This window comes from Nannospalax galili, unplaced genomic scaffold (assembly GCF_000622305.1).
Source record: "Nannospalax galili isolate Female #2095 unplaced genomic scaffold, S.galili_v1.0 scaffold634, whole genome shotgun sequence".
NCBI lineage: Eukaryota > Metazoa > Chordata > Mammalia > Rodentia > Spalacidae > Nannospalax > Nannospalax galili.
Window position 1 is genome coordinate 99918 of NW_008336853.1, and position 22408 is coordinate 122325.

At 49.2% G+C, this 22408-nt stretch overlaps 1 protein-coding gene and 1 non-coding gene across 2 annotated transcripts; both read right to left on the reverse strand.

Annotated features, from left to right (window-relative positions):
• LOC115070078 lies at positions 1 to 73 on the reverse strand. The gene has a single exon (XR_003849280.1). It is a non-coding gene; the product is annotated as a small nucleolar RNA R38 (small nucleolar RNA).
• Positions 74 to 18325: 18252 nt separating this feature from the next.
• On the reverse strand, positions 18326 to 20426 carry Prcd (photoreceptor disc component). The gene is made up of 3 exons (XM_008831496.1): positions 20356 to 20426; positions 20032 to 20100; positions 18326 to 18362 (listed from the first exon to the last, which is right to left on the reverse strand). The coding sequence occupies exons 1-3, from the start codon at positions 20424 to 20426 to the stop codon at positions 18326 to 18328; spliced, it is 177 nt and encodes a 58-aa protein (XP_008829718.1).
• Positions 20427 to 22408: the final 1982 nt, after the last annotated feature.

The window sequence follows — 22408 nt, forward strand, 5'->3', positions numbered from 1 at the left end:
CCAAGCCTCAGAATAGATTATTTTCCCTCAGTTGAAATTTTCAGACAGGGATAACTAACCATCATAGGCCTGTGGGGGGACACACAGGAAGCAAAAATCACAAAGAAACAACCCTTTCACTTGCCTTGAACAAAGCAGCTCAGTCTCAGGCCCCATAAACCTAAGAAAGGAAACAAAGTGAATAAAATCTGCCCAGGTACATTGGGAGGGTCTTCTGCTTACATGTATCAGATATTCCACTCCGGGTCCAGACCCAAGTCCAGGGGAGGTGCAGGAAGGCTACAAGTGTGGTTGCTACAAGATCTTTTCAGCCTTAAGAACGAAGGCTAAGACTGCACCTGGTGAGAAGAATTCAACATATATGACACACAAAAGTAATTCTGAAGCACCTCCCTTTAAAACGATGCCAAAACTTTCCCCAAGTATAGCAGGAGCTGAGTTTCAGACATCCACATTCCACAAAGGCCTTTCCTGGCCTTCAGACAGGGATAACTTCACATCATCATGACCTCAGCTCCCACAGCCTGTCAGCCTTTGCACAGAACTTTCTTGTCAAATCAGGTTCCATTCCCCTCATCCTTGTCTCCCTGAACACTGTCCCTACATGACAACAGCTGCTTCCCTCTAGAGTCCCAAGAGGGGCAGGCACACTGCCTGCTCTTAAAGACAGGGTCACTTCCCAGTAGGGAAGCCAAGACAGGACAATGAATTTGAGCCAAGGCCAGCCTACTCTACAGTGGGACCCTGACCCCAAAATGAAATGAAAATTAGCTGTTCAAGGCGCCACACATCTTTAATCCCAACACTCCAGAAACAAGCAGATCTGTGAGTCGAGGCCAACATGGTCTACATAACAAGTTCCAGGCCCGCCAGGGATACACAGCGGAACCCTGTCTAAAAATTTAAAGCTAAAATAAAAGTCACTCTTAGCAACATCTGACAAGTCTTTTTAGAGTCAGCAAAATGCCTGGGAGAGAGCAGATCTCCCAGTATTTCAGCTGTCTACCAAGAGACAGCCAATCAGTACCTGCTACTAAGAGCGGACATTATACATGTGGGGAGCAAGCACAGTAAGCACGTGGCTTTCAGTTTAAGACAGGATTAGAATCTACCCCCAAGCTACTTAAAAATAGCACCACACTATGCTGCAATAAAAGTCCGTAAGCTAAAAGTAGACCAGGCTGTCCAACTGTTTCTACACACCTGCTCTCAGACTGCCTACAAGATAAATTTTTTTAAAGGGGGGGGGGGACGGACTTGACCAGCTCTAGCTGGCTTGGAACTAAGCAGGTCAGGCTGGCCTCAAAACTCAAAGATTCGCCTGCCTCTGCCTCTTGAACACTGGGGTTAAAGGTATGCTCCTCAACACCCAGTCTCACAAGAGTCTTGATCACACCACAGAACAACTCTCATGATGGCCAGAGGTGGAACCCAGGATATGTGTAATTTTAACACTTTCCAGGTGGTTCTGACACATTCCCAGGTTTGGAAACCACTAATCAGGTTTTACAAAAAACCCCACAAAGCTTTGGTGCAGGCCCAAATTTTTCATCTAAAATGCAATTTCCGGCGAGGTATGGGGGCACACGCCTTTGGTCCCAGCACTCGGGAGGCAGATCTTTGTGAGTTCAAGGCCAGCCTGGTCTACATAGTGAGTTCCAGGACAGCTGGGGCTACAGGGAGACCCTGTCTCAAAAAGACCAAAAGAAAAAAACAAAACAAAACAAAAAAAACTAGCTTTGCTTGCATGCACATAAGTGCACCACATGCAGGCAGTGTGTACAGAGGCCAGAAGAGGATGTTGGATCCCTGGAACTGGAGAGGGGCAGGTCAGGCTGGCCTCAAAACTCAAAGATTCGCCTGCCTCTGCCTCTTGAACACTGGGGTTAAAGGTATGCTCCTCAACACCCAGTCTCACAAGAGTCTTGATCACACCACAGAACAACTCTCATGATGGCCAGAGGTGGAACCCAGGATATGTGTAATTTTAACACTTTCCAGGTGGTTCTGACACATTCCCAGGTTTGGAAACCACTAATCAGGTTTTACAAAAAACCCCACAAAGCTTTGGTGCAGGCCCAAATTTTTCATCTAAAATGCAATTTCCGGCGAGGTATGGGGGCACACGCCTTTGGTCCCAGCACTCGGGAGGCAGATCTTTGTGAGTTCAAGGCCAGCCTGGTCTACATAGTGAGTTCCAGGACAGCTGGGGCTACAGGGAGACCCTGTCTCAAAAAGACCAAAAGAAAAAAACAAAACAAAACAAAAAAAACCCCAGTTCTGAACCTGAACATCACCGGCTCTACTGACATTTTGGGTAGATTGGGTCTGTCTCATGATGGCTGCCCTGTACCTTCAAAGATCTTTAGCAAGACCTTCAATCTAGATGTCCCCACCTGAAAGCCACTGACCTAAGCTAACTTATAGCTGGCTAGTAACTGAGCAGAATTCCCCAAGCTTCAGTTTACTTAGGAGTGGTAAAAACATTTTTTAATATCACAAACTTTGTTAAATACAGTTTGTGAGGGTGCTTGCCAAAGAGCCAAGCAGAAAGAATTCCATATTCCCTTATTTAGGCGATCACAATTCTGGAACACCTACAGACACCCAACTCTAAGAGACCAATACTTATTTACAGGCAACCAAAACGTACACTATTCTATGGGAAAGCCAGAAAGATCTGACCACTTACAAAACTTTCATCATGAAGATCCATCTTCACAGCACTTCTCAAAGTCACCAGCCAACACCTTCAATCTAAGAGGGAGATAACACACTTCTCAGGGCAGGTGTTAAAAAGCTGAGCCTCAGGGGCTGAAGAGATGGCTCAGCAATCTTGCAGAAAACCCGGGTTCAAATCCCAGCACCCACATGGCAGCTAACAAGTGTCCTTAACTCCAGTCCCAGGGGATCCGACAGCCTCTTCTGACCTCCACGGGCACTGCAATATAAAAATAATAAATAAAATTAAAAAAAAAAAAGCTGAGCTTCACTAACCCAACACTTCACAAACGGCATCATTTCAGATAGGGATAACTCAAACATCCTTAGCCCAACCAGTCACAAACTCCTAAATCCCGGCAGAACCACTCATTTCCGTCTCTCCGCCTGGGTCCCTGTACATTTTGGCAGCCATGTTGATTTCAAGAGTGACATCTGGTGGTCGGAAATTACACTGGCACAGATCCCCTCCCACCCCAAAAATGAGCATTCTAGATTACCTAAATGGCCCTGTGTCAACAGGCATTCCTGTAGCCGAACTTCGGAACCCAGGTCCTGCCCACATCCGCTTCCACCATCTAGGGATCCAGCCATGACTTTCAAGATGGGACCTGCGGCTCTGCTTCTAACAGATGCTGCAGGCAAGCCTTCGGGGGAGGAAAAGAGACGCCACGTTAAAACTGCAGGTTGGCAGTCTGCAGTCCCACTCTTTACTATCTGCAGTCGGTCAATAACGTCCTCGAGGGGCTGGAGAGATGCCTCAGAGGTTAAGAGCACTGGGTGCTCTTGCAGAGGATCCGGGTTCGACTCCCAGCACCCACATGATGGCTAACAACCATCTGTAACTCCAGTTCCAGCGGAATCCGGCACCTTCTGTCTTCCTCCGGGATTGCACGACACGGGTCAATTACACACATGCAGAAAATACACACATTGACATAAAATAATAATGTCCTCGAGGCAGCCCACGTGAGAGCCCAAAGTTCACGTGCTCAAGCGCCTCAATTTCGGGCCATCTCGGTCAGTTTGCACCCAGGGCGGGGCTGCGTACTCCGCCCGCGGGGGGCCGTGAGGCTCGAGAGAAGGGGACCTAAGACGCCCGCGTCGCGGAAAACCTCCCCTTCCCACTCCACAACCTTACCGTCACCCAAAGCCCGGGCCTCCTCCGAGCGTGTAGCACAGAGACGAACCGCCATGACTCCCACACACGCGGCGGGCTGCGGAAAGAACGAGATCGCGCCTGCGCGCAGACTTTTCCCGGCAAATTTCGCTGGAACTCTCGCGATGCTAGAAAGGCCTGATGGGAAATGTAGTTCTAGCCCCCCACCCCCGCAGTGCCCGACAGCCCGCCGTTCCCGATACCGGGAAGACGGTGGTGGCCACCAGGGGCATCTGAGGGTCGAGGTGGAGAACCAAGGTCAGAAGGCAAGGGTGACGTTCAGTTGCAGAAGGAAGTCGCAGAGCTTGGCGCACAGACTGTCCCTGGCTAGGGCTGGGAAGGAGGCGTTCGAGGGTGCAGGAAGTGATGAGGAAACTGAGGCTCAGTGGAAGTTCATTATTGATTGCTCAGCGGATTTTATCTAGCGGGGAGAGGGGTCATTTGGAGTGGCTGAAAAGGAGGAAGAATTCTGATTTTCTGCTTTTTAGGCGAGGCCGGACATAGGCGGCAGGGGGCACCCGAGAGCTGCAGGGCACAGCCGCCTGCATAGGGCATTAAATTCTGCAAAGCCTCATTAAAGTGTAAAGAATAAAGAATATTGTAGCACCGGGTCTTCTCATCACCGGTAAAGGGGCAGAGAAACAAGACAGACCCGCGCTGGCACGCTCGGCACCGTCATCTCGACTCACTCTGTACCCCGATTCCTGGCTTCGATGCCAAAAAGAATTTCAGGACTAGCCAGTATGAGGAAGCAGAGTTGGAGATTTTATTAAAGATCATTGTAATATAGGTTTTTGGCATGAGGGTTAGGAGAAAATAGGCTCCCAGAAAGACATATCCAGATGTGGAAATGGATACCACAATTAATTGCCTTGTGTTAGGCTTTTACACTGTTCTGGTGGCTCTCAAGTTACAGCTCAAAAGGTTGCTAGGAAATCTGTCGCCTCCCCCCACTTCTTGCCTTTTTGATAAGTGAGACAAATGTGATTCAGTGATGCCCTGAATGGAATTATAGTCCCGAAGCCACTAGCGCTACACAAAGGGTTTAGTTTGTATCTTTTCCTTGTAAATGGGGTTTCTGGTGAGATTCCTAGAAAATTGTAGGTTTGTATTTGGGACGGAGAAAGGGCCTTAAGAAGTTGGTAATTGTACTGGAATTTACTTCGTTGTTGGCAAGAGGCTTCCACCGGATTCCGTGATGAAGGGACGAAAACCTCGGTCTCCAAGATTCTCCATGTCTTTCTAGCCTGCCTCATCTTCAATGTTATTTTTCAGGGATTATCCTGACTGCTTTTTTTTTTTTTTTTTTTTTTTTTTTTTTTTTTTTTTTAAAAAAAAAAAAAAAAAAAAAAAAAAAAGAGGACGATAAATCTTTCACTGGCTGGCCTTGAACTCACAGAGATCCACCTGCCTCTGCCTCCCGAGTACTGGGATTAAAGGCATGCACCACCATGCCCGGCCATGGTACATATTTTTAATAACCATATTTGCTTATAGCTTACATTTCCCCCCTTTAATTTGATTATAAGCTCTTCAAGGGCAGGAGATGTCTCTCATTATTTTTTTATTCTTAATTTCCTCACAATGCTGGGTTTGGTGTTTGGCTGCCTCTGCTCACAGCTTGTTCCATGCAAACAATCATTAATTTATCCAGCAAGAACTCAGGCCCTTGTGTTTGTCTATCTCACCCTTGGAGGCAAATTATTTTGTTTAATACTGGAAGGAAGAATGTGTTTTCTTCCTGCACACTAAGTTCTTTCATTCAAGACTATGGGGGAATTTGGACGAATTTACCAAAAGCTGCTTGTGAAACTAGTGTGCTTGTGACCTACCAGAGGCAAACTGTAATGGTGGTTAATAGTTCGTAGCATTTGCTAGGTTCCGCTCACTGCATCAAGCCCTTTGTGTTTACCATCTCTAATGCATACAGCTGCTCTGTGAAGCACTGTCACAGTTCCATTTTACAGATGAAGGCCAAGAAGCGTTGAAAGATTAGATCATGTTCACATGCACTCAATCTGGCAGATTTGGTTTCAGTTCAGCCTGTGGGGTTCATGCTTTTACCACTAAGTTGTTCTGTGTCGGGAGCGAGTTGATCTAATGTGTAAGGATTTTTCCATCAAGAGAAAAGAAAACTAGAGGAGGTTTGTGTGCGTGCGTGTGTGTGTGTGTGTGTGTGTGTGTGCGCGTGCATGCGTGTGTGTGTGTGTGTGTGTGCGTGCATGTGGGCACATGGCAAAAAGATGACATCCATGTGTGCAGGTGAATGTGGAAGCCAGAGGTTGACTTTGGGTGTCTACCTCAATTGCCCTCTACCCTGTTTTTTGAGACAGAATCTCATTAAACCTGGAGCTTGTGGACTTGGCTAGACTGACTGGTCAGCAAACTCCAGGGATCCTCCTGCCTCAGCTTCCTCAGCCCCGGGATTACAGGTAAGTGCTGCTGTGCTTGGTTTCTTGTGTGAGTGCTGGAGATCAGGGCTTGGGTCCTCCTGCCTATGCAGCAAACCCTTTACAGACAGCCCTCTCCTCAGGCCCATTGTGTGTGTGTGTGTGTGTGTGTGTGTGTGTGTGTGTGTGTGTGCCTGTGTATCTGTGTGTGTCTATGTGTGTGTGTGCCTGTTTGCCTGTGTGTCTGTGTGTCAGTGTGCCTGTGCCTGTACATATATCTTTGTGCCTGTGTGTCTGTGTGCCTGTGTGCCTGTGTGTCTGTGTGCCTCTGTGCCTGTGCGCCTGTGTGCCTGTGTGCGTGTGTGTCTGTGTGTGTCTGCAGAGGTAGTTGAAGACAGAAATATTGGAAAAAGGGTGCTGATCCCCTGCTCTGCTGTTTTGAGCTACTTGATGGCAGGAAGACTTGAGGGTGAGAGTCTATAGGAGCTGATTTCTAGAAGACTGTGAGGCTTTGGGATCTAATGGGGCTGTCTTGGACTCCAGGATAGGTCCCCAGTGAGAAGTGACAGCCATAATTCCTAGCTCCTCACTCTGCCTGTAGGTCTCTGTGTAGGTCTCAGACCTGACAGGGCATAGCTTCTCCTGCAGAGCTGAGTTGTATATAGTGGAACAGCAACAGGTTCACAACTAGTGGGGCTTCCACGATCAGCTGGGCAGTGGCCAAGAGGCCTTGTGCCTGAGCACACAGGAGGCACAACTCTGTAGGCAGTCCAGAAATAACTGGAGAAACTTCAAAGACTGCATCGGAATTCCTGAATGAGCCGCCAAGGACGAACTGCTCAGACTAAAGTGTTAGTGTTGCTGTGATCTCGTTTGCACCCGTTGCTGGTGAGATCTAGTGCATTCGAGTTTTACGTATGGTAGGATTCTAAAAGCCTACTACAAGCCTGGTGCAGATCTGTATTAACATAGAAAGAATCACAGTGCACTGATAAGTGACAGAAGAGGACCCTAAGCACTACATAGCGCAGGCGCACAGTGCCGTTCAGAGACCCAAGCTGAGTACGAAAGGACAGTTAGTCAGCTGGCCCTCGGGGTTGGGACGGTGACCGACAGGGTTTAAGAAAGACATGGTATCAGAAACATGTAACAGAGAGCAGTCTTTGCAGTATTAAAGTTAACACCTTAATCTGAAAGGGAATCTTTGACTGTATTAGAGGATGAAGGAGGGGAGGTGGTACCCAGGCGGCTGGCTGCTTCCACTTGGAGCGGTTGCGCCAGCGATTTCTCAGAAAGGACATCTGGATGCAGGATCTTAGTGGCCCGTCTGGAATCTGTTCTTCCTCTGTCTTGTCTACAATACAATTCTGGCCAAGTTTGGGACATTTTTCTTGCTTTTAAAAACAACAGCTCTCTTCTGGCTCTGGGGCACGGTGTGAAGATGTGACGCTAGGGCTTGTCGTGGCCATCTGGAATCTGTGAGGCTCCCTTCAAAGCACGAGCCAGAGGCCTGTGAAGACGGATTGCAGAGAGGAAAGGAATCCTTGAAACCACTCTTATTACGCTGCTGAAATAGCCAGTCCCCAAACCCCTGACTTTCAGACCTCTTGCTTTGATTCAGAAACACAGTTTTACATTTAATATTCTGTATGTAGGATGTGTCTTATGAATGGTGATATCTTTGTTTAAGTGAAATACAGAATGTGAGATTTTAACAAAGAAATGTCCCTCTGTGTAATTCATTTCAAGCTGGGTGTTCTGTTAAAGAGTCACAATCATCCTAAGTGATGCTGACATTTCCCATTTCTTTGTAAAGAATTCCCTGGAAGAATGGATCATGACAGAATACAGAAAACAACTTGACATGTACAAATTACCTTCCTGAAATAACAGCTTATGTCTGTAGAGTGTTTATTCCCGTCACACACTGCGCTAACCACTTTCACTTGCTGATTCTTGCAGTGGCCCCATCATCATCCCCCATTTTGCAGCGGAGGAAGCCAAAGTGCAGAACGGTTAAAGGAATTCATAAACAGAAGCATCAGGATCTGAATGCGGACTCCAGCCCAACTCCCATGGTCCCAATCACTGCTCTAATTTGGATGTTGAGGATCTCCCCATAGGCCTGTGTATTAAAGCTTAGTCCCCAGATGGGCACAGCTGGGGAGCAGTGGAACCTTTAGGAGACAGGGCTTGATGGGACAGCCTCATGTCACCAAGGGCATGCCCTCCGAAGGGATTTTAGGACCCCAACTCCCTTCCCCTTCCTCTTTGCTTCTTGGTTCATGAGGTGCACCATTGGCGCTACCCTGCATGTGGCCAGGAGCTTGGGGAAAACTACAAGAGACCATGTGCCTAACCACACGAGGCATAACTGTGTAGGCAGTCTAGAAACAATGAGAGAAACGTCAAAGACGTTTTCCTGAATGAGCTTCCAAGAATGGAACTATAAGTTGCTGCCTCAGGAGCAGCCCAGAATAAAGACAGAACCCCTCCAGAACCATGCGCCAACATAAACCTTTTCTCTTTGTAAGTTAATTGTCTCAGGTATTTTGCTGAAGTAATAGAAAGCCAACTAACGCAAACACCATGGGGGATTTTCTGGAAGATGATGGTATAGCAATAGGACATTTTCGTCCAACTCCAGTGATGTCAGTTCATCTACCAGAAGCTCATCATAAAAACAAAAGGAGCTCCCCCACCCCACCCCGGAACCATAAGACACTGCTACAAACCACGTTCATCAAAAAATCTTGGGTCACTGAATATAATTTTAACTTTCTGGGAGAGGAGAAATACATCAGATCATGTAGCCCAGCTCATTGAAAATAAATGATCTTGGAGTTGTGGATTATGTCTCTGTGCTTACACAGTGTCCCGGAAGAAAAGCCAAGGTCCTCACCCACCTTCTGCAAAACAGTTGCCTCTAGTAAAATTAATACTTACAATTTTTTTATTTTTTATTTTATGAGTATGTGTGTATTGCCCACATGTCGGTAAGTGTACCTGTGTCATGCAATGCCTGTGGAGGACAGAAGAGGCTGTCGGATCCCCTGGAACTGGAGTTACGGACAGTTGTTAGCTGCCGTGTGGGTGCTGGGATTCAATCCCAGGTCTTCTGCAAGAACAGACAGTGTTCTTAACCACTGAGCCATTTCTCCAGCCCCAATACTTAAAAAAAAAAAAAAGCCGATTTGCCGGGCATGGTGGCACACACCTTAAATCCCAGCATTCGGGAGGCAGAGGGCAGGCGGGTCTCTATGAGTTCAAGGCCAGCCTGGTCTACATAGTGAGTTCCAGACCATCTGGAGCTACAGGGAGACCCTGTCTCAAAAAAGACACACACAAAAAAAAAGCCAATTTGAAGACTATGTAATACCCTCTGGACCTTAATCTGCTGTTTCTTGGACATGTCTCCCCATTCCCAGAAACCCTGCCTTCTCGCAAGTGTTGCGTAACCTTTGCTTGTGGTGGTGTTTGTTCCCTTTCTTTTGAGATTCCCTTCTCCTCATCCTCTCTGCTGGGCACATTCCGGTTCATCTTAAGCACCTCCTGCCTCGCTGCAGCAGCCCCCAAGCTGCTGGTTTAGCCCACGCTCTGCAGCCAGGCCAGGGAAACCTCAGCTCAGCTGACCCTAGCTTGAGTAACTGTGGAGGAGTTACTTCACCTGTCTCCTATCCTCATCTTTAAATGGGGGGGGCATGGGGGGTGAGGATCATTTGAATCTCACAGGACTATATCCAAAGCACTTATCACAGAGCCTGGCATGAAGTAAGCACTCGACAAATGGGAACGCTCGATGTTTCCGTTCACACGGAAACTATTTTTTTTGTATTTAACTATTTTTATTTACACATATTTGTGTGTACCTGTGTGAGTTTATGTGTACTACATGTGTGCAGGTCCTGCAGAGGCCAGAGGGCATTGGATCCCCTAGAACTGGATTATTAGGTGGTTGTGAGCCACCTGATATGGGTTCTGGCGACTGAACCCTGGTCCTCTGAAAGAGCAGTAAGTGCTCTTAACCACTGAGTCATCGCTCTAGCCCTAACTCACTGTTTTATGGTGATTTCCTTCCTTTCTTCCTCCCTCCCCCTCGAACTTTATTTTTTTCAGTACTGAAGGTTAAACCCAGGGTTCATGCGTGTCAGGCAAGTGTTCCACTCCTGAGCTATGTCCCCAGTCCTCTTTTACACTTTTTTGGTGGGGAAGAGGAGGTCAGGGTGTCACTAAAGTTGCCTTGAACGTGCAGTCCTCCTGCCTCAGCTTTTCTGGTAGCTACTGTTAGAGGCATGTGCCACATTTATGGTCACATCTTGCTTTTCTTCTAGACTGTGAGCAAATAATGATTAGGTCTTCGTTCTTGGATTGTTTTTAACTCCAAGTCATCTTTTTATTTTTTATTTTTATGTGTATGAGCGTATTGCCTGTAAGTGCACCTGTGTTGTGCAGTTCCCACGGAGGTCAGAAGAGGACTTCGGAACTGGAGTTACGGATGGTTGTTAGGCACAATGTGGGTGCTAGAACTAGCACCCTGGTCCTCTGTAAGAGCAGCCAGTACTCTTAACTGCTGAGCCAGCTTTCCAGTCCCAACTGTAAGTCATCTTTATTGAGGTGAAACGTACATACACTAACATGTATTCGAAACGTACTGTTGGAGTCAGTGAGCATATACACCCATATAAGCACAGTTGAGATATAGAACACTTTTGTCGACCAAGCTCCCTCATGCTTCTTTGCTCTTTTTGCAGTCGGTTCCCATATCCAACCCTGGCCCTAGTCAGCCACTGGTCTATAGTCTGTTGCTATCAATTAGCAGCTCATAAATGCAGTCACATAAGAGGTACTCTCCTGTGTCTGCTTTCTTAATCTACCCATGTTGCTGCTTATGTAAATAGCTCATTCCCTTTTGCTTGGACTATTGTCCCAGCGTGCTACTCAGTTTATCCACTGGTATATGTTGGTGGATATCTGTGTTATGTCCAATGCGGAGCTATAATTGATAAAGCTGTGGTGAGCACATCTGGAAAATCTTTTTATGGGCATAAGCTTTCCCTCCTCTTGAATTACTTTATAGAACACAGTAACTCCCCATGTGGTTACATCATAGGATTACAGGTGCCCCACATATTCACCTTATTGGGGGTGTGTAGTGGTATCTCTGCTAGTGATAATGTATGTCTTTATATAAGTTTGTTGGCCATATGCATAGTTTTTAGTGAAGTGGCTATTAAAAACTTCCCCTCCTTCCTTTGAAAATTGTACTTCTTGGGGCTGGAGAAATGGCTCAGTGGTTAAGAGCACTGGGTGCTCTGGAAGAGGACCTGGGTTCTATTTCCAGCACCCACATGGCAACCAATATCACTCTGTAGCTCCAGTTCCATGGGAATCCAATACCCTCTTCTGACCTCTGAGGACAACTGCACAACACAGGTGCACTTATGTGCAGGCGACACACTCAGACACATACATTTTTTAAATTTTTTAAAATTTTACTTTTTAAATTGTAAAAGTTCCTTTGTAATATTTTAAAATTTTTAGTTTTTTTAAATTTTATGTGAGTGTTTTGCCTGCATGCTTGTAAGTGCACCCTGTGTGCAATGCCTTTGGAGGCCAGAAAGGGCATCGAATTCCCTGGAACTGAAGATACAGTTATCCATCATGTGGGTGCTGGGAACCAAACCTGGGTCCTCTACAGGAGCAGCCAGTGCTTTTAACCACTGAGCCATCCCTCCAGTCCATTTTTTAAAGCAGTGATCCCCTTTTTAAAAAATATTTTTATTTATTATTTTTATTTTATGTGTATGTATGTATTGCCTGCATCTATGTATGTGTACTGGTGTCATGCAATGCCCATGTGGAGGTCAGAAGAGGCTGTCAGATCCCCTGATTTTTTTTATTTTTAACTATGTGTATGTGTATGTCTGCCTGTCTGTGGGCAGAATGTGCAGGAGTGCAGGTGCTCATGGAAGCCAGAAGAGGGCATTGGATCCCCTGGAGCTGAAGTTACAGGTGGTTGTAAACTACCCAGCATGGCTGCTGGGAACCAAACTCCAGTCCTCTGCAAGGGCAGCAAGCGTTCTTAACCACTGAGCATCTCCCCAGGCCCTGAACTGTAGAAGTCTTTTGTGTATCCTGATGCAGGGCTGTTCTGAGATATTGGTTTTCAGGTTTTTATTTATTTGTGTCTTTTTGTTTGTGTATGTGTGGTTCTAAGGACCAAACTCAGGACTTTGCACATGCTAGGCAAGCATTCTACCACTGAGCTACCGAGCAGTTTGTCTTCGGATATGTGTTTGGCAAATGTTTCCTCCAGTCTTCACACGAGCATGAGTTTACTTTTGATCAAGTCCGGTTGGTTTTTCTAGCATGTTTTCTGTATCCTGTTGGGTTACCTTTGCCGCTTCTGTTCTTGTACAACACACTTGCTGGAGTTTCCCTTCCCTGAGGCCCAGGCAGTTGTCTCTGGGAGGAGGCCGAGGCAGTCGTGGGGTCGCTGTCCTGCGTGCTGCCTGTTGTCAAGTATCTGTTTCTTACATCTTGCCCGGTTTTCTGGTTGGTTTTGGCAGAAGCTTGTAATCTGGTTTTGTATCCTGGCACACAGGCACTCACTCCATAAGTGTCTGTCAGGTAGGCAAGTCTTTGTCAGCGCCTCCAGACACAGTTGATTATAGTCTTTCTCGATAGGGGAATCCGTAGGGCTCTTGGAGAGTCTCTGGTGGTTCCCTTCATTTCCTAGACAGCTCGTTTCCTGCGGAGGTCACGAGTTCTTCACATCAATATCAGCCCACATAGAGTCGACACATCTACTGAGTGGGGAGACTGAGGTCCAGAGAACAAAGGGTCATGTGAGCTGGCCGAGCTGCACTAGCAGAACTAGGCTTCCTCGCCAGGGTCTTTGCATGGTCCTCCGCAGCAGGACAGGAAGTGCCTCTTCCATTGCTGAGTCCATCTATTTGTATAGTGTAGATCCACTTCCATGCTTGTAAAGAAACAGTCAAATGAATATATGTCAACTTCTTTTTTTTTTTTTTTTTTGAGCTGGGCATAGTGGTGCACACCTTTAATCCCAGCACTTGGGAGGCAGAGGCAGGCGGATCTCTGTGAGTTCAAGGCCAGATTGGTCTACATAGTGAGTTCCAGGCCAGCTGGGGCTACAAGGAGACCCTGTCTCAAAAACACCAAACAAAACAAAACAAAAAAAAACATTCTTTTTTAAAAAGTATACTGTGTTTATTATTTTATATTATGTGTATGAGTGTATTGCCTGCATGTATGTGAGTGCACCCATGTCGTGCAATGCCGCGGAGGTCAGAAGAGGGTGTCAGATTCCCCTGGAACTGGAGTTAAGGACGGTTTGTAGCCGCCACATGGGTGCTGGGAATCGAACCCAGGTCCTCTGCAAGAGCAGTCAGTGCTCTTAACTGCTGAGCCATCTCTCCAGCCCCATATGTCAATTTCTTAAAAATGCTTAGTTGACATGGTTTGCCTATGCATATGGTTGTGTGTGTGTGTGTGTGTCTGTCTGTCTGTCTGTCTGTCTGTTTTGACATAGGGAAGGGACTAGCACCTTGACCCAAGCTGAAACACTCAGAATCTGTCATTTCATCTTTTTTTGTTTGCATTTTCATAGCCACCTTCTGGTCTTAATCCCCCACTAGAGGGCACATGTATCCCTCAGAGAGGGTCTGTGGTCCAAATGCTTGTCAATGGATCCTTGAAGCCACCTTCTTGAGCTCTGTGCCCTCTGCACCCCCCCTTGCAAACACAAACAAATCCAAAACAGTCTTTTTCCTCTCCAGCTGGGCTGCTGGCTGTCATCGTCTCCCCGGGGTCCTGCCCTTAGTGGAAGGAGGCAACAGAGTGACAAGTGGCAGTGTCTGTGAGCGACAGCCTTGTTTGTCATCCCTGCCAGGCGCCGCCATGTCCTCTCTCAGGGGTACTGATGGATCCTAAGGAGGCAGCTCTCCTCTCTCTCCTCAGCTGGCATCCAAGGACTTAAAAGATCCCCTGGTCTGGTCTGCCTTTGATTGACATGAACCTGAAGCGAGGACAGTAGGAATGACCCTGGCAACCCTGGGCCACCTGCAAAGGCAGGGCAGGCGGCTCCACAGCACCTCTCCTTGTGCCCTTGTAGGTAGGTCGCACCTTGAGTTTCTTCCAAATTGCCATCTCCAGCCTAAGCTTTGGCATCAGGTTCCCAGGCGCTGGTCATGGCCTCACTGCTAGCTGTGACCTTGAGCAAATTCTGTGAACTTTGCTTTCCTAACTGGACAAATGAGGATAACAGCAGTTTCAGCCTCATAAATGAGGCAGTGCTTGTAAATAAAGCACTGGGCACAGTACCTAGCATATAATGTTTGATCCTCATTAGCCATTATTAATGGTATTATTAATGCCATTAGCATTATGTTAATGTAAGCCTCTACATAGCCACCTGCCCCAGGCTTTACTTTGTCAAGTCTCAGGCCAGCACCTCTGCCATAGTCCTGTCTCAGGACTGTTCTGTACACATGTACACCACACACACTTGGGATGGTTGGGTTCTCCCCAAAGCCACATCTGTACTTCAGGGTGACACGGGACAGCAGCAGCTGCTCCAGCTGTGTACAGCTGTGTCCCCGCTCCTCTGTGCCTCCTTGTTAGTTCTCCGGTCATGTTCCAATCTCCAGGAGAGCCTGACAGCAACCCTGAGTGTCAGCCACAGAAGAGGCAGACAGCGGCACCTCCCTGCTCCAGGCTGCTGCCCTTGGCCACCCTGCAGCTCTGAGTCGTCTTCTCTCTGTCACTCAGGCTCTCACCAGCAGACAGATTAGCACTGAGACGGAGGAACTACATCAAGGCAAGCAGCGCCTGTCTTCTTCCACAGCTGACATTGCTTAGGGAAGCAAAGCCAGTGGTGGGGGTGTCTAGGCTGAGACGGAGCTCCGGACACAGAGAGACCCTTGCTAGGAGATCGCCCCCCCCACCTCTGCCCACCACCACTTCCCCTGCCCTCCGGCCTCCCCTCTTTGCCCATTACCCAGCTGTAGTGAATAAGGAGAGACAGGGTAGGGAGTATCATGGGGTGAGGAAAGGAAAATTGTGTCATGGACCTGCCACTGTGGTCATCTACAGTCCACAGACTCTCATACCTGGAACACTCACTCTCTAGGTGTGCTAAGCACATTCCACATCATCTAACCCTCACAGCAACACTGAGGTAGGTATCTCTATCCCCGCCTTATAGATGAGGGAACCGAGGCACAAAGACCCACAGAACCTACCCAAGGTCACCAGGGGAAGAAGTAGTGGAACTAAGACTCATCCAGGTGCTCTGGCTCAGGCTCCTTTGCTCTTAGGTCCCTGGCTGTTCCCCATCAGAGCCAGCACCTGGCCCCAGCAGTGACCCAGATCTTCAGCCCCCGTTATCCTTAGCTTCCTTCCTACAAAGCACCTGCTGTCATTGCCAAACAGTGGCTACTTCTAAGGAAATGGGAAAGGAAAGGACTCTGCCTCTGTGGGCACAGTGTCATGGACAGAATCTAAGTGTCTTCCCCTTGATAAAAGGCCCACTCTTGACCTTATGATGAGAATCAATGGGCTGAGAAAGGGCATCTGGGTACCATGAGCCTCCAGTAGAGGAGTTCCAGGCTGAGAGAGGGAACTTTCTGCAGCAAGAGCTGAAAATGTGCAGATTGTGTAGAGGGCCCAGGGGTGGGAGAGGCCCTGGGAATAAGCCGAGCGTGGGCAGGGTGTGCGGGGAAGGTGTAAACACAGTCTGCTCCCACCAAAGCCAGCCTGCTCCCTGGGGGAGAAAGCCCCCCCCCTCCCAGCCCACATGGCACCCCAGCTGCTAGAGCCCAGGCGGCTGCATCCCCCCACTGCTGGCAGCCCCTTCCTGTCCCTTCCCTGCCCTTCGTCTGGAATGGATCCTTGGAGGAGGTTCACAGAACAGTGCTGCAAAGAGGTGCTGTCCTGTGGAAGTGCGTCTGGGCGGGGAGCCAACCCTGGTCCTGCTCTGTGACCTTGGCCTGACAATTTCTTGGATCTTTGGAAGGAGGCAGGCAACTTGGAAGTGGCAGGAAAGAGGGGTGAGGTAACAGGAACGCAGTGACTAAATTACAGACTAAAGATGGGATCACAGAACACAGACGGGGTCCCCAGGAACAGTGCCCTCTGGCCCTCAGCCTGGCAGTCCAGGAAGACCCATGCCTCCCAGGAGACAGACAGGCTGACAGAAGCTAAGACAGGTGGTCATGGACTCATGGCCAGAGTCAGGTGAGCATTCTGGCAGGTTCTTTCCCCTGGTCCGACCTTCCCTGCCCTCCTCCCTGTCCTACTTTGAGAAGCTCCCCACGGAACCTCCTGTGCACACCCCCCAACCCTGCAGTACCAGAAGCCCCTCCCCAGCAAGTAGAGCCCCCCACTCCCCCGGCAATGGGTTCCTTCGGATGTCGCATCTGTCACCCTTTCCCTCCCTCACACCACAGATGTGGAGCAGTGTTGGGATGCCACTGTCTAGAGAACTCTGTCTCCTGCTGCTTCAAAGTCAAGGGCAGGGGTTGGCCAGACAGGGGCATCACTTCTGGCCTGAGAGGGGGGGGCTAGATGGGGAGGAGAGATGCATGTGCGTAGTGAGGGGGCGGCTTTTGAAGATTAATAGTTCTGAGACAGTCGGGAGCAGCCGCCTGCAGGGTCTGAGCCTGAATCTGGGAGCAGAAGCGGAAATCTGCTCAGGATCAGGCAGGACTGTAAAGGGAGAAATGGCAGAGCAGCTGGGGACAAGGGAGGCCGCTGAGTTACTGAGCAGTCAGCACGCTGACAAAAACAAGTGTCATGCTTTTCTCTTCCCACACGCCACTGCCCGTTTAGAACACACGGAACACACTCGCTCGCACACACAGACACAAAGCACCCTCACAGCACAAGCTGGTGCTTGCTTCCAGCCAGCTCCAGACAGACATGCCACAGATGCAGCTGGCCTTTCTTACTGATAATTTCAGCAGAATGGCCAATGACAGAATGAGTTCTAGGGACTGAAGAGAGGCAGATGCCATCGGAAGCGAGTGCCACCATAGCAAAACACAGACCCAGCTCTAGAACACAAGGGGTTTAACAGAATAGCTGGCAGAGACAGGTGGGCAAGCGGCTACAAACTTGGGTAGGCAGTGAACCTTGAAAGCTCCCCACTTAACAGCTTCTCTTCGTGTTTTCCCATTTATAGGATATGGATAGTAGTATACAGTCTCTGTGGGTCATGGTAAGGATTGGAGAAGAAAAGGGAGAGCCCTTGATGACTAAACCCAAGCTATCATTTGTCTGTCCTTTGATTCTGGAGTCTTCTTGCTCTTGGCTTGCATCTGCCTCTTGTCTGAGATGCTGGGGTGCCCTAGAGTTACCCTGGTGGATCCTAGGAAGCCTTTTCTCCAGCTCTATGGTCCCTCAGAGCAGGAACTCAGAAAGGAGGAAGCCCAAGGGCAACAAGTATCTCCGTTCTTCCTCTGGCCCCAAGCAGGCCTTGCTCGGGAGCCCCACAATCAGGGCCTGTCCAGGGACCAAAGAAGAGCCTACCATCTCCACTGCAGCCTCCCATTCTCCCCCCCCCTCATGTTGCTTCTAGCCCCACAGCATCCTCCTAGGCTAGGGGTGAACCAGGACTTGAGCTAGAACAGAAAGCCAAAACAGACTAGCACTTTCTCCCATCCCAAAGATAGGATGCCTATTTCAGGATGGATCTCCCAGAGAACACCCTCTACCCTAAAAGATCTCAGCACTGCCCTCAGCCCCGGCATAGCTACCATCTCACCCTTAAGCCTAGAAAAGGTGGTTAGGACCACACCTGCTTCTCTTCAAACCAGCTCTTGCCCTGTGGCCTGGAGTGTAAGTAGCAGACTCAAGATAGGAGCTCAATGAAGAACTTACCCTCATATTCAACCTCCATCAAGTGACCACAGAGCTAAAGGTTGTCTCCTGCGCCCCTGTGTGGCTGAACCTTAATCCCCAGCCCTGCCCTCTTCTTGTCCTGCCCTACCTGTCTGGACCAGCAGATCCCAGTCCCTGATGCTGAACCATCTCAAGAGGTGTGGGTCAACCTCACAGGCTCTTTCTCCCTAAATGGAGGGAAACACTGAAATCAGAGGGTCGAAGGGGATACACTTGTCATGTTCCTCTTCCTTTGACTCCCATACCTAGCTGTCGTCCCTGTGCAGTCCCAGACAGCCTGGGACAACTTCCATCAGCCATGGTTCCTTGCTGTCAGACCAATTTTTCCAGGCAACTGGGTCACAAGGAGTTAATAAGCAACTGCTTCCCTCTGGCCAAGTCACACCAGACTAGTCTGGGCCAGATGGTCCCCAGATTTGGCTTTTTCTCTCTTGACAGGAGGTTCAGGCCCATTTTATATAGACAAGACAGCTACCTGGGAGTCAGACAACCCCCGTTCACATTGACTGAGGCTTCACGGCAGCCTCACAGCCACTGTTATCCGCTTGAGCTTTTGAAAAATAAAATGATTTATGTAAATTGTCCAAAGCCTCCCAGTAAGGGGGAACCAGGATTTAAACTTTGGCTACCCAGCAACTCCACACCCAAACAGTGGTGAGAGCTAAACGATAAATGAGGGCCTCCTATGGAAGATGAATGTGACAGATGTGTAATTAGTAATGGTAACGGGATGATGGTGACCTCAGCTAGCCACAGAGGTAGGAAAGGTCTCATAGAAATGCCTGTTTGACGTAGGTGTGCTGGGCTTCCCACTGAATCTTAATAGAGGTCTGAATATGGGAGACTCTCGGGACTGGAAGATAGAGCCAGACTTAAGTTCTCTTTGTGGCCAGTTTCCATGTATCTAAGAGTCACAGTGCAGGTGGGTTTCCCGGCCCAGAAAGAGACAAGTGTCACAGGCATGCATACTGACCCTTCCATATGGCTGAGAACACCCTCCTGCCTGTGGGCCCTGAACCCCAAAGCCTACAGAAGACCCTTTTTGTTCCTTGTCTTCACTAGGAATGAGAGTTGCTTTTCAGACAGGTCTCTGTGCTAAGGGGGGGGTTTCCATAAGTACCAACAGACGGTCTTACAAGTAGGTATAAGTAAATATTGCTTTACATTTTTAATGTTTTGGAGGGCATAGTAGCTCCTTATTATCAAAGGACATTGGCCAGCCTGGGAAGGAAAAGTCTAGAACTCACAACTTTGCGCCCCCCCCCAAGACCACATGGCTTCAACCTAGGGAAGAGTTAACTTTCTGGCCACAGGAGACAGCGTCCTGCCCGCAGGGTCTGCCCAGCCAATGGCACTCGACGCTGATGATGTCATGCGCCTCCTGCACCTTCTATTGGGGACTGGACAGCGAATCCTACTGGAGGTTCAAGCAGCCAGAGCTGCTGAGCTGGTTGGGGGGCAGAGGAAGGAGGAGAGGGAGGGAAGAACACAGACAGGGAGTGCAAAGCAACACGGAGCTGCTCCTGCCTCCTCCCTCTGCTCCCCGGTTCCCTCAACGGAAGGTCCTCCTGGGACTGCCCCACACTCATGAAGCTAGGCAGCACAGCGTAGGTCCAGAAGAGGGGGCTGGAGGACTGCCACTCCCTCCTAGCTTGCCCACCGTACAAGGAGGCAAGGGCCAGGACATGGCACACACACACACACACACAGACACACACACAGACACGCACACACACACATACACCACACACCACACACCACAAACACACACATAATCACATACAGCAACAGCCTCCTTGGCAGCACCCTCCCTCCCCCACCCCTCTCCTGCATCACCTGCCAGAAGACTGAAGGTCTGTATTGGAGTTGTTCCCCATAACTGCCCCATCCACTCCACTGGGCTCTCTGTGGAAGGGAAGAGCAGGCAGGAAGAGCTGTAGGCAGTGCCCAGCCTCAGACTCCCCTCCCCACAGCCCAGCCATAAAGGGCAAAGGAGGCAGGTGGCTGCAACCTAGCACCTTCTGTGCAAGCCTTCCTTCAAATCCCCTCCCAGACCACCCAGAGGTCCAGGCAGCCCCCATCCACCTTCAGCTTGACTGTAACCCACCCTGTAGTTTCCTCCACCCCAAATCCCAATCCATAGCCCTGTCAGTTTCTCACGGTTCAACTCGGTTGGCAAATCTGCGGCACCAGAGCGTGGCCAAGCCAAGAAGAAACAGAGTGGTGCACATGGCTCAGCTGCCCCATCCCCCGCAGACCAAGTCTGCAGAAGGCCGCAGGCCAGGAGCCACAGCAGCCTGGCCACCTCTCACAAGCCACTGCTGTTTCTCCTGAGGCTCCTGCTGGAGATGGATTAGGAGGTTCAAGCTGATTAGTGGGGTCAGCAGGCCTGACCTTGTGAAGAGTAATTAACCTCATCAAGCCCAAGTTCTCCTCCCCTTCAAGGCATGCATGGTGGCCCTGAGCGCCCTGAGCACCTGTCTGGAATGTAGAGCTGATGCCGCCTGGGCCTTAGCCTCAACAGCCAAACAACGTCTGGGCCTTGCTAAAGGCACCTGTGGAGCACTTTGGGCATCGTAAGCATCAGGGAAAGCTTCAAAGAGGAGCAGGGGCCGGGCCTGATGGCCACCGCCTCGAGCTGCTGGAGGCATCTGAACTTGCAGGTGCTGGAGAACAGGCCCTCAGCAGACTGCCAGGGCTGGGGTAAAAGCATGCAGCATTTTTCAGTGACTGAGGTTGGGAGGCAGTGGAGCCATGCCGCAGAGTGGAGGCATCCAGAGAGCGGAGGGGAAGAAGAGTGGATGATGAAGCCAAAAGACAGCGAGCCCACAAGATTGGTTCCCTGGCGCCTTCCCAGTAGCCGGCTGAACTTTCTCCATCCCGCTCCCTCATCAGTAAAAGTCAGAGTTGAGGTATGCACTCACAGAACAGATATGAACTATAAATTCTATCTTATATAACTATCTTATATAATTTAGATATAAATTATAAGTATCAATTATGTACTGGATTGCCGTACAAATATATTTCTACATTATAAGTCATAAAAATTGAGGGAAAGCCGGGCGAGGTGGCGCACGCCTTTAATCCCAGCACTCAGGAGGCAGAGGCAGGCAGATCTCTGTGAGTTCAAGGCCAGCCTGGTCTACATAGTGAGTTCCAGGACAGCTGGAGCTACAGGGAGACCGTCTCAACAAGACCAAAAATAAATAAATAAATAATAAATAAATAAATAAATAAATAAAAATTTAAAAATTGAGGGAAAAGACAAAAATCAATAGAAATAGTCTTTCCACATCTGATATGGATCTTCTGGGCTTGGGGAGGTTTCTGTACCAGCTATGAGGAACAATCAGAAGGGCTCAGGGTAGGCAGAGCAGGAGCCAGCCATGGTAGGGCTGGGACACAGACTAGGAGTGACATTAGAACTTGAACCCACACTGTCCTCCACCCCATCCAAGACCCACAGAAAACGTTCAATTTTCCCTCCCTAACCAAGATGGAAGGTAGTGTTGGAGGCCTCCTGCACAGGAGTTCCATCAGATGCCCCGACACTAAGCTGCAGGCAGGGCCCCGCTAGGCCTCTGGAGGTCCCCACTGTTCTCTATTAGAATCTTGAAACCAAATTTTTAAGTTGTGTATGTATGTGTGTGTGTGTGTGTGTGTGTGTGTACGGAGGTCAGAGGATAACTTTCGGGAGTTGATTCTCTCCTTCCACCATGTAAGTCCCAAGGACCAGACTCAAGTTGTCAGGCTTGGTGGGACTCACCTTCACCTGCTGTTTACCCCAGGCCTGAAAGCAGATTTTAAATCAACAGGAACCAAAGCTAAAAAGGACCCCCTGGCACTTAGGCAGTGGGACTCCAGGTCTTCAGCAGCATAAGGGTGGACAGGGAGCCTTAGGAAGATCCAGAGACAGGCCATGTGTACTAGGGCATCTGTGTTAGACACTGCAGGCCCTCTGTAGCCTCAGGCTTCCTTCCCCTGGTTATGCCCAGGACTGGCCAGCTTCTTGCAGGATGGGGCCTCAAGGGTCTCTCAAGAGAGGGTAGCCTCTACCTCTGGCCCAGTCTCTCATCTCCCTGACCAGTCCACCAGGATGCGGGATTTCCCATCCCCCAAGTTGTATCCTTGAGGGTGACAGAGATATATCCACTGTCCTGTGACTTCCTCAAGAGTTCTAGCTCCCCACATCCTGTCTGTCACACCTGAC

Coding starts and splice junctions, on each gene's coding strand:
- Prcd (XM_008831496.1), bottom strand. CDS start 20,426: ATGTGCACCACTCTGTTTCTTCTTGGCTTGGCCACGCTCTGGTGCCGC. Junction 20,101..20,355: donor TTTGCCAACCGAGTTGAACC/GTGAGAAACTGA, acceptor TCCCTTCCACAG/AGAGCCCAGTGGAGTGGATG. Junction 18,363..20,031: donor GACCTTCAGTCTTCTGGCAG/GTGATGCAGGAG, acceptor CCCTCCATTTAG/GGAGAAAGAGCCTGTGAGGT.